The sequence below is a fragment of the Mesocricetus auratus genome, unplaced genomic scaffold, assembly GCF_017639785.1.
Source record: "Mesocricetus auratus isolate SY011 unplaced genomic scaffold, BCM_Maur_2.0 Super-Scaffold_100676, whole genome shotgun sequence".
Classification (NCBI taxonomy): domain Eukaryota; kingdom Metazoa; phylum Chordata; class Mammalia; order Rodentia; family Cricetidae; genus Mesocricetus; species Mesocricetus auratus.
This window is the reverse complement of record NW_024429266.1, coordinates 147,096,053-147,108,754: the sequence shown is the minus strand read 5'-3', so window position 1 is coordinate 147,108,754 and position 12,702 is coordinate 147,096,053. Positions and strand designations below refer to the sequence as shown.

Genomic DNA, 12,702 nt, shown 5'->3' with positions numbered 1-12,702 from the left:
CTTAGCTTTCATCTCCTGTCCCCTTAAAACCCGACAGTAGACACAGATCAAGGCACTGCTGGGGGGCTGAGGCCTAGATAGTGCCAAGCTCTTTAAGGCTACAATGCCACATGCCTGTAGATGTCAGAGGACAAGCTCAGGTGTCAGTGCTCACCTTCCACCTTGTTTGGAACAGGGTCTGTCTTGTTTACCCGCAATTCTCCTGTCTCCACCATCCATCTCCTGGTTAGGGGCACTGGGATTGACATTACTGTATCTGACTTTTCCCATGTGTGCCAGGAGATTCAAACTCCTGTCTCTAGGCTTGGGTGACAAACGCTTTATTCCTGAACCCTCTTCAGAGCCCCACCAGGATTCCTTAACAAGTGACTCCAAAGCCAGTGTCCAACTCCCTGGGGAGTCACAGCGACATGGAGCTGAAGAAGAGGCACTGCAGTCTACCCAGGGCAGACCTAGGCTAGCACTGGGAGGACAGCCGGAGCCCTTTCCAGCATGCCTCTTGTCTGCATCCTTTAACCTCTCCATTCACCTGCACTGTCCCACGACAGTAAACAAGGCTATGGTGTCCCCAAGAACAGTTCTGTTCCTTGCTGTGTAAGTTAACTCACAGCAACTTCAGAAAGAAAAGGGTCCAGTCACTTAACTCCCAATTACTATGGCACCTCATTTTGAACTGGGGTTGGTAATATGAAGAGTTATGGTGTCTGTCCTCTGAAAAATCACAGCCTAGTCAGTGCACCAACACATGTGTCTGAGTTAGGGTTTTGTTGCTGTGAAGACACATCACGACCACCGCAACTCTTATAAAGGAAAACATTTAATTGGGGCTGGCTTACAGTTCAGAGGTTTAGTTCATTATCATCATGGTGGGAAGCATGGTGGCATGCAGGCAGACATGATGCTGGAGAAGGAGCTGAGAGTGCTACATTTTGATCTGCAGCAGGGAGTGAGCTGATTTGAACTTCTGAGATTTCAGAGCTCACCCCCACAGTGACACACTTCCTCCACTGAGGCCATACCCACTCCAATGAGGCCACACCTCCTAATAGCACCACTTCCTGTGAATCAAGCATTCAAACACATGAGTCTACGGGGGGCATATCTATTTAAACCATCACAATATGGATAGAGAAGTACACTGTGAGCTGCTGCCCTGGGCTGAGGTCCCAGCTGTCTTGGGAGCCCCAGAGAGAAGAACTATCTCTGTCATCCTCAATGAAGACAGGGCACCGGGGAAGCTTGTATGAGGAGTCACCAATGGGATGCTACTAGAATTCATAGGCTTGGATAGGAGCATCAGAGCAGCCACAGAACAGAGGGTGGGAAGGGGGGCAAACACAGCTTTGATGAGCCTGAGGGCAGTTGGGTACCTCCTACATGCTATCTTACTTAATTTTTGTAGAACTACCACCATGATTTTACAAACAAGCAAAGTGAGGCTAACATCTTTTAAAATTTTTTTTATTTTAGAAACGCTCTTATTAGCCAGGTGTTGGTGGCACATGCCTTTAATTCCAGCACTCTGGAGGCAGAAGCAGGCAGATCTCTGTGAGTCCAAGACCAGCCTGGTCTACAAGAGCTAGTTCCAGGGCAGCTTCCAAAGCCACAGAGAAACCCTGCCTTGAACCCCCCCCCAAAAGAAACACTCTTATTTACATATCCATCCCCCCATTCCCTAGCCCTCCCATCCTCCTATGCTTCCCACCAACCCCCCAAACCACCCTCCACCCACTCCCCAGGGATAGTGAGACCCTCCACAGGGGATCATCAAAGTCCATCACATCATTTGGGGGAGGGCCCAGGCCCTCTTCTTTCTGTATCTGGACTACAATAATATCCCTCCATAGGGAATGACTCCCAAAGTTCATTTGCGACCTAGGAATAAACACTGGCTCCACTGTTAGAGGTTTCATAGACTGCCTTGGCCTTCTAGCTGGCACCCACATTCAGAGGGCTTGGTTCAGTCTAATGCTGGTTCCCCAGCTTTATGACTAGGGTCTCCATGCTTTCATTAGGTCAGATCAACTGTTTCTGCGTGTATCTCCAGCACCGTCTTGGTTCATTTGCTCATCTCTCCTCCCTCTCCGCAACTGGGTTCCGGGAGTATGGCTCAGTGTTTAGCTGTGGGTGCCTGTTTCTGCTTCGATCAGCTACTGGGTCAAGGTTCTAGGAATGGTAACCAAGGTAGTCATCAATCTCATTATAGGGGAAGGGCATCGAAGGCAGCCTCTCCATCACTGCCTAGATTCTTAGTTGGGGTTATCCCTGTGGATCCCCTACCATTTCCTCTGTGCCTGACCTCTCTTCAAACATGTGCTGACTCCCTTTGTCAAGTCATCGTTTTTGCCATCCTCTATTCCTCCCCTGTCTCAGTCCTCCTGTTCTCCTCACCCTCCCCTTAGGCTAACATCTTAATGAATTTCCCAAGACTTTCAATCGACAAGGTCAAAACAACATCCACTGTAACACTAACCAATTCACCTTTTTCACCGAGTTGACATTTTCCTTGCTGATTTCGTGTCAGGGGAAGCTAAAACTGCTGGCTCCTTGACATCACTCAAGGCTTTGGTGCTCACATATATATATCTACTGTATCCTTTCGTCTTTTCAATATTTGTTGTTTTTATTTTGAGTGACTCTTTGCCTGCATTTTTAAGTGTAGCACACATGTGCCTGATGCCTGCAGAGGCCAGATGAGGTTGTTGGATCCTCTGGAACTGGAGTTAAAAATGTTTGTGACCTGCTATGTGTGGGTGTTGGGAACCAAACTCAGGTTCTCTGTAAGAGCAGCGAGTGCTCTTAACTACTGAGCCATCTCTCCAGTCCCTGCCTACTGTATTCTTTATGTTCATGTGAAGGTGGGGGTTTAAAAGAGTTCACCAGACCCAAGATAAACGATAAATAGTTGTTTATTAGGGAAGAGCTTACACAGATAAGAGTAAATAACCGCTATGCCCTTCATGCTTCAGAAGAGGCAGTCTCTGCCCCTCAGATGCTCTTCGGACCCAAGAGAGCTCGAACCAGCCCCTCCTCTACCTTAATGGGTCAGGCCTGCACCTGAAACTATGCCCAAGGGGTGTGGCCACTTCTACAAGTCTGCAGGCAAGACAAGATGCCACTACATTCATGTACTCAGTTTCATCTAAGGAGGTCCTTGATAAAGCAGAAAAATGATTGACTTTAATTCTCAAGTATACACAGTATACAATATTACACATAATATTTTAATAATGTCTCATAATTTTATACAATATTGTGTCTTGTGACATGAAGTGGGAGATGCATTGAGAACATTTTCCATACTGAAATAATAGTGACTATGGAAAAACCAAGGACAGCATGACCACATTCATTATAAACTATCCTGGTTGGTTTTGTCAGCTTGACACAAACCTCAACATATCTGGGAATAGGTAATATTAATTAAGAAACTGTATTCATCAGATCGACGAATAGGCAAGTATGAGGGTGCCTTTTCTTGATTAATGATTGATATGGGAGGGCCCAGCCCTCTGAGGATGGTGCTGGCACTGGGCAGGTGGTCCTGGGGTGTGTAGGAAGTAGAATGAGCAAGTTATGGGGAGAAGTCAGTGAACAGTGCTGCTCCATGGTCTCTGCTTTAGTTCCTGCCTCCAGGTCTCTGCCTTGAGTTCCTGCCCTGATTTCTCTCAGTGACAGACTGTGACCTGAGACTTATAAGCTTAAATAAAACCTTCCTCCCTATGTTGCTTTCAGTCATAGTGTTTTATTAACTAAGACACAACTATACCAGCCATCGGTCAGTTTATGTTCATGGAACACTATTTTCCTGGAAGAAAAGGTTGGCAATAATTGTTTATATTCAGGATTTTGGCAGTTTATTTTCTCTCTCTCTCTCTCTCTCTCTCTCTCTCTCTCTCTCTCTCTTTCTCTCTCTCCCTCCCTCCCTTCCTCTCTCTCTCTCCCTCCCCCTCTCTCTCTCTTTCTCTCTCTCTCTGTTTCTTTCTTTCTTTGTTTCTTTCTCGAGACAGGGTTTCTCTGTGACTTTTGAGGCTGTCCTGGAACTAGCTCTGGTAGACCAGGCTGGTCTGGAACTCACAGAAATTCATCTGCCTCTGCCTCCCGAGTGCTGGGATTAAAGGCGAGCACAACCACTGCCTGGCTGGCAGTTTATTTTTAAACAGGAATAGGCTAGCCCTCCCCATTCACGGACAATGCTTAACATTTATCATTTGTTGCTAATTGTAAAGTTTGATTTTCTAGAAAAAATGAAATTATAGATAACCTATCTCTCTCAGCTTCCCTTTATATAGGTTTTTCTGATGAGAGTGATGGTGATATTATTAAATCGGAGGTTATTATACAAGAAATATGTTGCCAGGCAGTGATAGTGCACACCTTTAATCCCAGCACTCAGGAGGCAGAGGCTGGCAAATCTCTGTGAGTTTGAGGCCATCTTGCTCTACAGAGTGAGTTCCACGACAGCCAGGGCTACTCTGAGAAACCCTGTCTCAAAGAAAAGAAAAGAAACATTTGTAAGATCTGTTTAACTAATTGCACCAAATCTCCAAAATGTAGATGTTACAGAGTTGTCAGTAGGTAGATTCATTTAAAAGAGAAAGTTAGAATAACTAATTTTAATGTAAAAAACAAATGTTTATTGACCTCTTTTTAGAATACACGTCACAGCTTTTAAGAAGTTTGAGTTACTACCTGTTGAGTAATTCCAAAGACTTCACAATTCCCTGCACTTTCACTAGAACACATGCCTCCTTCACTTCCAGCTACACATCTGGTTGGATTTTCTTTGTAGATTTTAAGCAAAACAAATCATTAATGGATGTATAAACACAGGAGTAGCTATAGCTACCCAGCAGAGCATTATAGAGATATGCAAAAGTGTAAAAGTAACACTTTTAGTTTTCCCTTGTCTTAGGAGTTATCTTCCACATAAATATGCCACTGATGCTAATACGTTTTGAGCTTCCTATCATTATTTTAAATATTTATTTATGGTGGTTCTCTGCGTAGCTCCAGCTGTCCTGGAACTCTCTCAGTAGACCAGGCTGGCCCCACTTGCCTCTGCCTCCCTAGTGTTGAGATTAAAGGCATGCACCATCACTACCTGCATTAAATATTTATTTTTTCTTATTATTTTCATTTATTTTGATTATGCATTTCTCCAGTGTGTGTCTGTACAGGAGTACATGTATGGCCATGCATCTGTGCTTACTGACCCGAAAGGGTCATTATATCCTCTGGAGCTGGAATTGCAAGTGGTTGTGAGCTGCCTAATGTGGGTGCTGGGAATAGAACTTGGGTCCTCTGGAAGAGCAGTACATTATTTTAACTGCTGAGCAATCTCTTTAGCCACTTACCATTTTTTAAAATTGATTACTAGTTTTGCTTTGAGATATCCCAGGCTGTCTTAAACTCTGGATCTTTCTTTCTTAGCTCCCCGGGTGCTGGAATGACAGTCATGCTCAGCTGAATTGATTACTAAACAATATTTTAACTGTTTCACTTTCAGTTTCTAAATAAAAAACCCTGTAGTATCCTCAGTAACTGAGAAGAATGACATTCTGGGACCCAGAAGCTTAAGATTGATTCAGAATTGTCTGGTGGCACTTTGTGCATCCTCAGAGTCCACCCCACCTCCCAACTTCAGTGACTTACAACCAAGAGGGAGGGGATCTAGGGGCTCACCCTCTTCCAGTCTTGGAAACTTGAGAAGGGTGGACAACTAGGAGACTGGCCAAGCCCAGACACAGCTCAACTCTGGAGGACTCAGGGCTGCAGCTCCAAGAACGTGCTTCCAGATCCTGGAGGAGGTATCACACAGGCCATTCAGTTCACTGGGTACCACAGGCTTCTCAACAGAGAATCATGTGGGCTGTACAGGAAGGGTTGAAGGCCTGAGGGAGCCGAGGGTTCCTTGGCTGGTCCCTTCCCTTCCCAGCCAGACAACGTTCCGGATGCCCCCTAGGAAAGGAGGGCCGGTGCAGCTGTCCATGCCCCTGTCTGAGCAGAGTGACCATGCCTAGCTTCATCAGCTCCTCTGACCCTTCTCTCCATAGCTGCTGTTCTCTGTAGTTCCGTAGGTCTTTGTGGGAGGGAGGCCTGTGTCTTAGTGCGCTTGGTGGGACCCTCCTCACTCTGATATTTTCAGATCACTGTAACCTCTTTCTGGGGATCACCCTGAGAGGCGCAGACCTGCCACCCCAGCAGAGACCAGGACTGCAAGCCAGGTCCAGCTTGGCTATGGACCTCGTCTGCCCACACAGTCTAGCGTCCAGCCCTAGCAGCACTTTCCCCTGGGTATCCTCTGCTCACCTTTCCTTCAAGGGTCCTCCACCCACTGCACTAGGATTAGCCGTTTTTGTGGCTCTGAGCTTCTGCTCCCTGAGTGCTGCAGCTCTCTGCCACCCAAGATCACACGGGTCAGCTCTCAGATATTACAGGGTTAGTTCTTCTAGTTGTCTACTCCAAAGCCACCTGCTTTCCTTCAGCTTCATGAACCAGACAGGCTTATTTGGGTCTGGTTATTTTTCCCATAAACTCTTTCTAGGTCTCAGATGGGAAGGCGAGTTTTTGTTTTACCCTAGGTAAAACTCATACAGAATTGACTGCATCATTTTAACCAATTAAGCTGGGCCAGGTAGCATAGATCTGTAATCCCAGATACTTAGGGGGCTAAGATAAGATGATCTGAACTTCTAGAGGAAATTCAAGGTCAGCCTAAGGCACTGAATGAGATCTTGTCCCCAAATTACAAAAATAGAGTGATTGCCTAGAATTAGTACAACCCTGGGTTCAGTCCTGGTACCACAGAACAAACAAACACTTGGTGATTTTAGGTTAAATATTATACAGTAATTATGATCTAATTCCAGAATACTGCTCCCCAAACTCAGAGATATCAATCATTCCCAGTTCCCCTCCTCTGTACTCTACCCCTGGAAACTCCTAATCTATGGATTTTCTTGCTCCGGACATTTTGTGCAAATGCAATAACATGATTTGTATTTTAAAAGAGAAATTGACTGTTTTCTTTGAAGATTATTCATGTTTGCATATTAATTTTATTTTTTGTCATTTAAAAAATGGTCTGAGACAGTCTCCCAGGTAGCCCAGGCTAGCCTCAAACTCACTGTGTAGCTGGGCTGGCCTTGAACTGCTGGTCCTCCTGCTTCCAGCTCCTGAGCACTAGTATACCACCACAGCTAGTTTATGCAGCGCTTGGGATTAAGCCCAGGGCCTTGCACAAACTAGATAAGCACTCTACCTAGCAAGCTGCACCCCTGACCCTAAGTGTTCATTTTCACTAGAGGTCTGAAAATCATGCAGGGTCTGGAGATGGAGTTCAGTGGTGGTGTGTTTGCCTAATACAGTGGGGCCTGGGTTAATCTGCAGCACAGGTATGGGGGTGGTGACCGAGCTGGGAGAACAGAGGGGTAGGAATGACAATGGCCATGATGACACAACTCATGAGAAGTCAGCTCAGGCACTTTCTTTTCTTTCTCTTCCTCTTCTGCCTCCCCCTCCTCCTTCTCTTCTCCTCCTCCCCCACTTCTTCCTCTTTTTGAGACTGGCCTGGAACTCTCTACATAGACCAAGTTGGCCTTCAACTCACAGAAGTTCATCTGTGTCTTCTTCCTAAGTGCTGGGATTAAAGGCACACACTACCATGCCTGCCAATTGGACATTTTCTTTCAAAAAACATCCTTCTGATTACACTGTTGTTTAGTGGCCCCCCAAAGCTAACAGAGAAGTATGACAGCCATTGGACATTCCTAGGTGGTGTTCAGAAGCCACGCTAGTTTGGTGAGCTTTCCTTTGGAGTTGAGTCCAAAGCAGCTGAACCCGGCAGGGTGGACGGGCTCCAGTGGGATATGTCTCAGCTCTCCCTTCTTTGTCTCCCACAGGGGTGAAGAAGAGAACCAAAGTCATCAAGAACAGTGTGAACCCCGTGTGGAATGAGGTACACCAGCTTCTTCCCCCCTCCCTAGCCTGTCTCTGCCTCTGTCACCTCTTGCAGAGGACTGACAAAGAGGAAGCTTTCTCAGGAGGGTAGGGATCCAGCTCTATCCAGAGACTCTGCCCACAGTGTGTGCTGACCCTGAGGGCAGATGCTTGTTTTCGTTTTCATTTGTTTTGTTTTGTTTTGTCTGCTATCCAGCTCAGGTCAGTCAGGTCTCCCTTGACTGCCTGCTCTCCCTCCCACAGGCCAAAGCTACCTCCTCTCCATAGCACCTCCCTGATTAGCCAAGTCCCCCAGTTGTTCCCACGGGTCTGTCCCCTTGTGCAGGGTTCTGTAGAGATGGCTTCCATGTGGTTCTCTGAAGCACAACTGAGGACAGAGTTAGGTGCAGAGAGGCGCCTCTGATTAGCCTTCCTTAACTCATCACTTACTCATCCCGCCCACCGGGAGTCTGGCTTTGGATGACCATGTGACCTTGGAGTAAGGACCATGAAGGATCACCTGCATTATTACTGCTGTGCTTTTGTTCTAGTGTCCTGGGATGAGCTGGAGAGGAGGATAGTGCAATGTGGCCTCCTCTTCTTTGTTATCTCTAGTTCTTACCATCACCTCTGAAGCTCTGGAATTCTGGTATCCATCCATCCATCCATCCATCCATCCATCCATCCATCCATCCATCCATCCATCTATCCATGTATCCATCTATCCACCAACCCATCTATCTATTCATCTAGCTACATTTCCACCCATCCTTCCATACATCTACCCACCCATAAAACCATCAATATATTCATCCATTTACCCACTCACCTACCCATCTATCATCCTTCCCACCTAGCTACCTACCCTATATCCTAGCATCCAACCATCCATGCATCAAATCACTCACCTACTATTCCAAGTATCCAGCCATCCATGCATCTACCATCCATCCCACCCATGTATTCATTCACCCACCCTTACATCCACTCACCCATTAATTCACTCACCTACCCACCCATCCATCCAGGTACTTACCCATCTATTCAACTTCCTGTTGCTGTGATGAACACCATGATCAAAAGCAACTTGGGGAGGAAAGGATTTATTTGGTGTATACTTCCATGTCACTGTTGGTCATTGAGGGAAGATAGGAGAAGTACTCAAACAAGTTGGCAGTACTCAAACTAGAGGCAAGAGCTGATGCGGAGGCTAAGGAGGGCTGCTTCTTACTGGCTTGTTCCCTATGGTTTGCTCAGTCTGCTTTTTTGTTTTGTTTTGTTTTTGCTTTTTGAGACAGGATTTCTCTATGGCTTTGGAGCCTGTCCTGGAATACACTTTGTAGACCAGGTCTGGTCTTGAACTCACAGAGATCCACCTGCCTCTGCTTCCTAAGTTCTTGGACTAAAGACATGTGCTATCACCGCCCAATAGCCTGCTTTCTTATAGAACTCAGAACCACAATGAACTATGCCCTCACATCAATCAATAATTAAGAAAGTGCCCTACTGGCTTGTCTACAGCTAGTCTGTATGGAGGCCTTTTCTTAATTGAGGCTCCTTCCTCTCCAATGACTCTAGCTTTTGTCAAGTTGACTTAAAACTAGTCAAGCACAACATCCATCATCCACTCCCCCCACCTACTCATCCATCCATCCATCCATCCATCCATCCATCCATCCATCCATCCATCCATCAACCCAGGCACTTATACACATGCTCATCCCTGAACACCACTCTGAATGTCTGCTTACCACCCTGGGGTCACATGTTAAATTACCTTTTCTTCTTTCTTTCCAGGGCTTTGAGTGGGACCTCAAAGGTATTCCTCTAGACCAGGGCTCAGAACTTCATGTGGTGGTCAAGGACCATGAGACAATGGGGAGAAACAGGTGAGTAGGTCCAACAGTGACCTGGGAACTTGAAGGTACAGGTGGGTTTTGATGAATATGGATCCGGAACTAGAGCTCCCAAAGGCTAGTGCTTCCTGTTAGCATTTACTTACTGATGACTGCTTTTCATGGGCCTGATCCAGTGGTGGATGCTGTAGCCTGGGGAACTTGGCTGACATTGCCGCTGAGAGCTGCACAGGCTGCAGGGGAGGGAAGGTGTGCTAGGATCAAGTGTCCTGGAGCCTTTGTACAAGAGTGCAGGCTGTGGGGAGCAGGTAGGAGCAGGTTCCCGGCTCTCCCTGCAGCCTCTCGATAGGAAGGGGCATTCCTTGCCTCTTCCTGGCTGGTGAAGGCAGCTACACACACTCCAGGAGGTGGGCAGAAAAAGAGAAGGTGAAGCTAGGAGGGGGCAGTGGAGGAGGGCTGCATGGAGGAAGTGGAAACTGAGGTAAGAAGTCCCAAGGTAGCTTCCTCCCTCCTTCCCTCCCTCCCTCCCTTCCTCCCCTCCTTTTTACCACTTCCTCCCTTCCTGTGTGTGTGTGTGTGTGTGTGTGTGTGTGTGTGTGTGTGTACACGCTTTGGTTAGGTTGACAAAATCATACTGGCAAAAGCAGACTCTGTCTAGGCAGATAAGTGGCTTCCTTGAGCCTTGTAAATAGAGTGGTGGGCAAGACTTCCAAAGCTTGATGGGTCGGTTGGCTGCGGGTATAAGTGGCCAGGAGACAGCCTGGGAGGAGCTACGCAGACAGGACTTAAGTAAGGATAGGGGTCAGTGGTCTCTGTGGGTACAACAGGGTATAGGTGTGTTGAGTGAGCTCCAGTGCCTGGTTTTGTTCACTGATATCTGGCCCTGAGGAGCGTGGGCTGGCTGCTCACAGACCTGCCCACAGGGGAGCCTTTGTTTGGGAACTGGGTCAGCTGTATCTGAGGAAGGGAGTCTGAGTTATGTGAACCTGAGTGGGGACAGTGGGAAGGAGGAGGGATCAGAAATGTAGAGAGGGCCTCAGGCTGTGAAACACCTGCAAAGTTAGAAATTTCCAAAGCTCAGAGAAAGAATCTAAACCATTACTGCTTCTTTGTGGTTCAAGCTGGCCCTGGGTTCATGGTCTGACATCCCTGAGGCAGGAGAGGGCGCTCTCCTTGTGCCTCTGAAGTGGTGCTGCAGGGTGGGGAGCTCAGCCTATTGCTGGAGAAACTCAGTCATCTCCTATCTTTTCCAGTCAGGACCCTCTTTTGCTTGAGAAATTTATATATGACTTTGGATATATAAGTATATAAAGTGGGTAAATCAAATATTTACTGATAATAACTCATAAAGAAATTTACTTTAAATGGACATTAAAAGTGTGGTACACACTTAATACTGGCACTTGGGAGGCAGAGGCAGGCAGATCTCTGTGATTTGGAAGCTAACCTGACATACATAGCTTTGGAAGTTCCAGGCTAGCTAGGGCTACACAGTGAGATCAAAAAAATAGTTTTTTACTTTGTTTTATATAATGTCACCATTTATTGAAGAGGAAAGCAAATTTGCATCCTGACATGGATGTGCTTTAGTTTTGCCTGAATAGTTAACTCTTGGCTGAGTATTTGAAACTGCAGGACAGAGAGCAACATCCTGCAGAGTGGTTTGGTATTTTGATTTTAGAACCATCAGTGTTGAGAATGCCAGTTCACTTAAGTACACAGTACCAAATGGCAGAAGGATGTCTAGGGCCACTTTAGAAATTGTTGGAGATTCATTCCTATCCTAAATCAAAATTATTTTAATATTTTAAGATGAAATTCAAGTCAGCAACCCAAACATAATAATAATACACCCATATATAATAAAACACATGAATACAATACAATACAAAGATACACTAATTTAGTACTTATTGTAACAGGGACCCAGACATTAGCACAACTGACTCCATGGTGGAAGTGCCATTCAGGCTGTAAAATACAGCAATAGACAGCACCACCGCCAAAATAAAAATAAAGACCTAATTCGTCAAAGTCCATACTTCTGGGAAAGTCTCTAAAGGTACTAATCTTGCATTTTGGCGTCTGTAGTTCTGCTTCTGGCTAACTGTTCTTATTAACCAAAGTATGTCAACCCAGAACATGGTTTTGTCCTTAAAAGCTCTTCCCGAGAAAGACTCAGTGCTACACTGGGATCTCTGAACACCCAATGTAGTTGCCAGCTGGCTGATGGCTTTCTATTGGTTTAAACCCATGTTTGAACAGTCCTTTCTGCTGAATACCCACAAGACAGGAGATGCTAATGCTTTCTGCAAGAGCGGAAAACTTTGCATGTACACCTAAAAACGCTGGGGTCTCCAGCATACAGTCTTGAACCTGAGCCCAGATGTTTGAGGCAGTGTTTGTGGGACTTGCTTGGCATGATGACATGCACAGTTCAAAGTGTGCGTGTGCAAGTGCATGTGCATGCGCATGCTGTGTGCTCAGCACCAAGGCTGAAGTGAAGCCAGTCTCCTGAAGGGACATGGGTGAGCACTGTCATTATCTGTTTTGTTCCAAATTGTGTTTTTGATGGGTTTAGAAATCCTTTCTTCTCTCTCTCTCTCTCTCTCTCTCTCTCTCTCTCTCTCTCTCTCTCTCTCTCTCTCTCTCTCTCTCTCTCTCTCTCTTTCTTTTGAGACAGGATCTGTTTACATAGCCCTGCAGGTTAGCCTTGAACTCACAAGGATCTGCCTGCCTCTGCCTCCAGAATGCCAGAATGAAAAGTTTGCCCCACCCCCACCTGGCTGAGTTTAGAAAATTTTGCCATTGCTAAATGTTTTTGCAATGCTCGAATTCAGTTGTGAATTCAGTTAGAAAGCTGTGGCCCACAGCTCTTGAGATGCCTCACCAGGTAAGGGCCCTG

The 12,702-nt window shown here is 46.2% G+C and overlaps 1 protein-coding gene across 22 annotated transcripts in view; it reads left to right on the top strand.

Moving 5' to 3' along the window:
* Dysf (dysferlin) overlaps window positions 1–12,702 on the top strand; it is a 200,191-nt gene that overhangs the window by 18,442 nt on the left and 169,047 nt on the right. For all 22 annotated transcript variants that reach the window (XM_040737838.1, XM_005071085.4, XM_005071079.4 and 19 more), the window contains exons 2-3: window positions 7,905–7,960; window positions 9,739–9,830. In XM_040737838.1, the coding sequence (XP_040593772.1) occupies window positions 7,905–7,960; window positions 9,739–9,830 (148 nt within the window). The remainder of the gene's footprint in view (window positions 1–7,904; window positions 7,961–9,738; window positions 9,831–12,702) is intronic.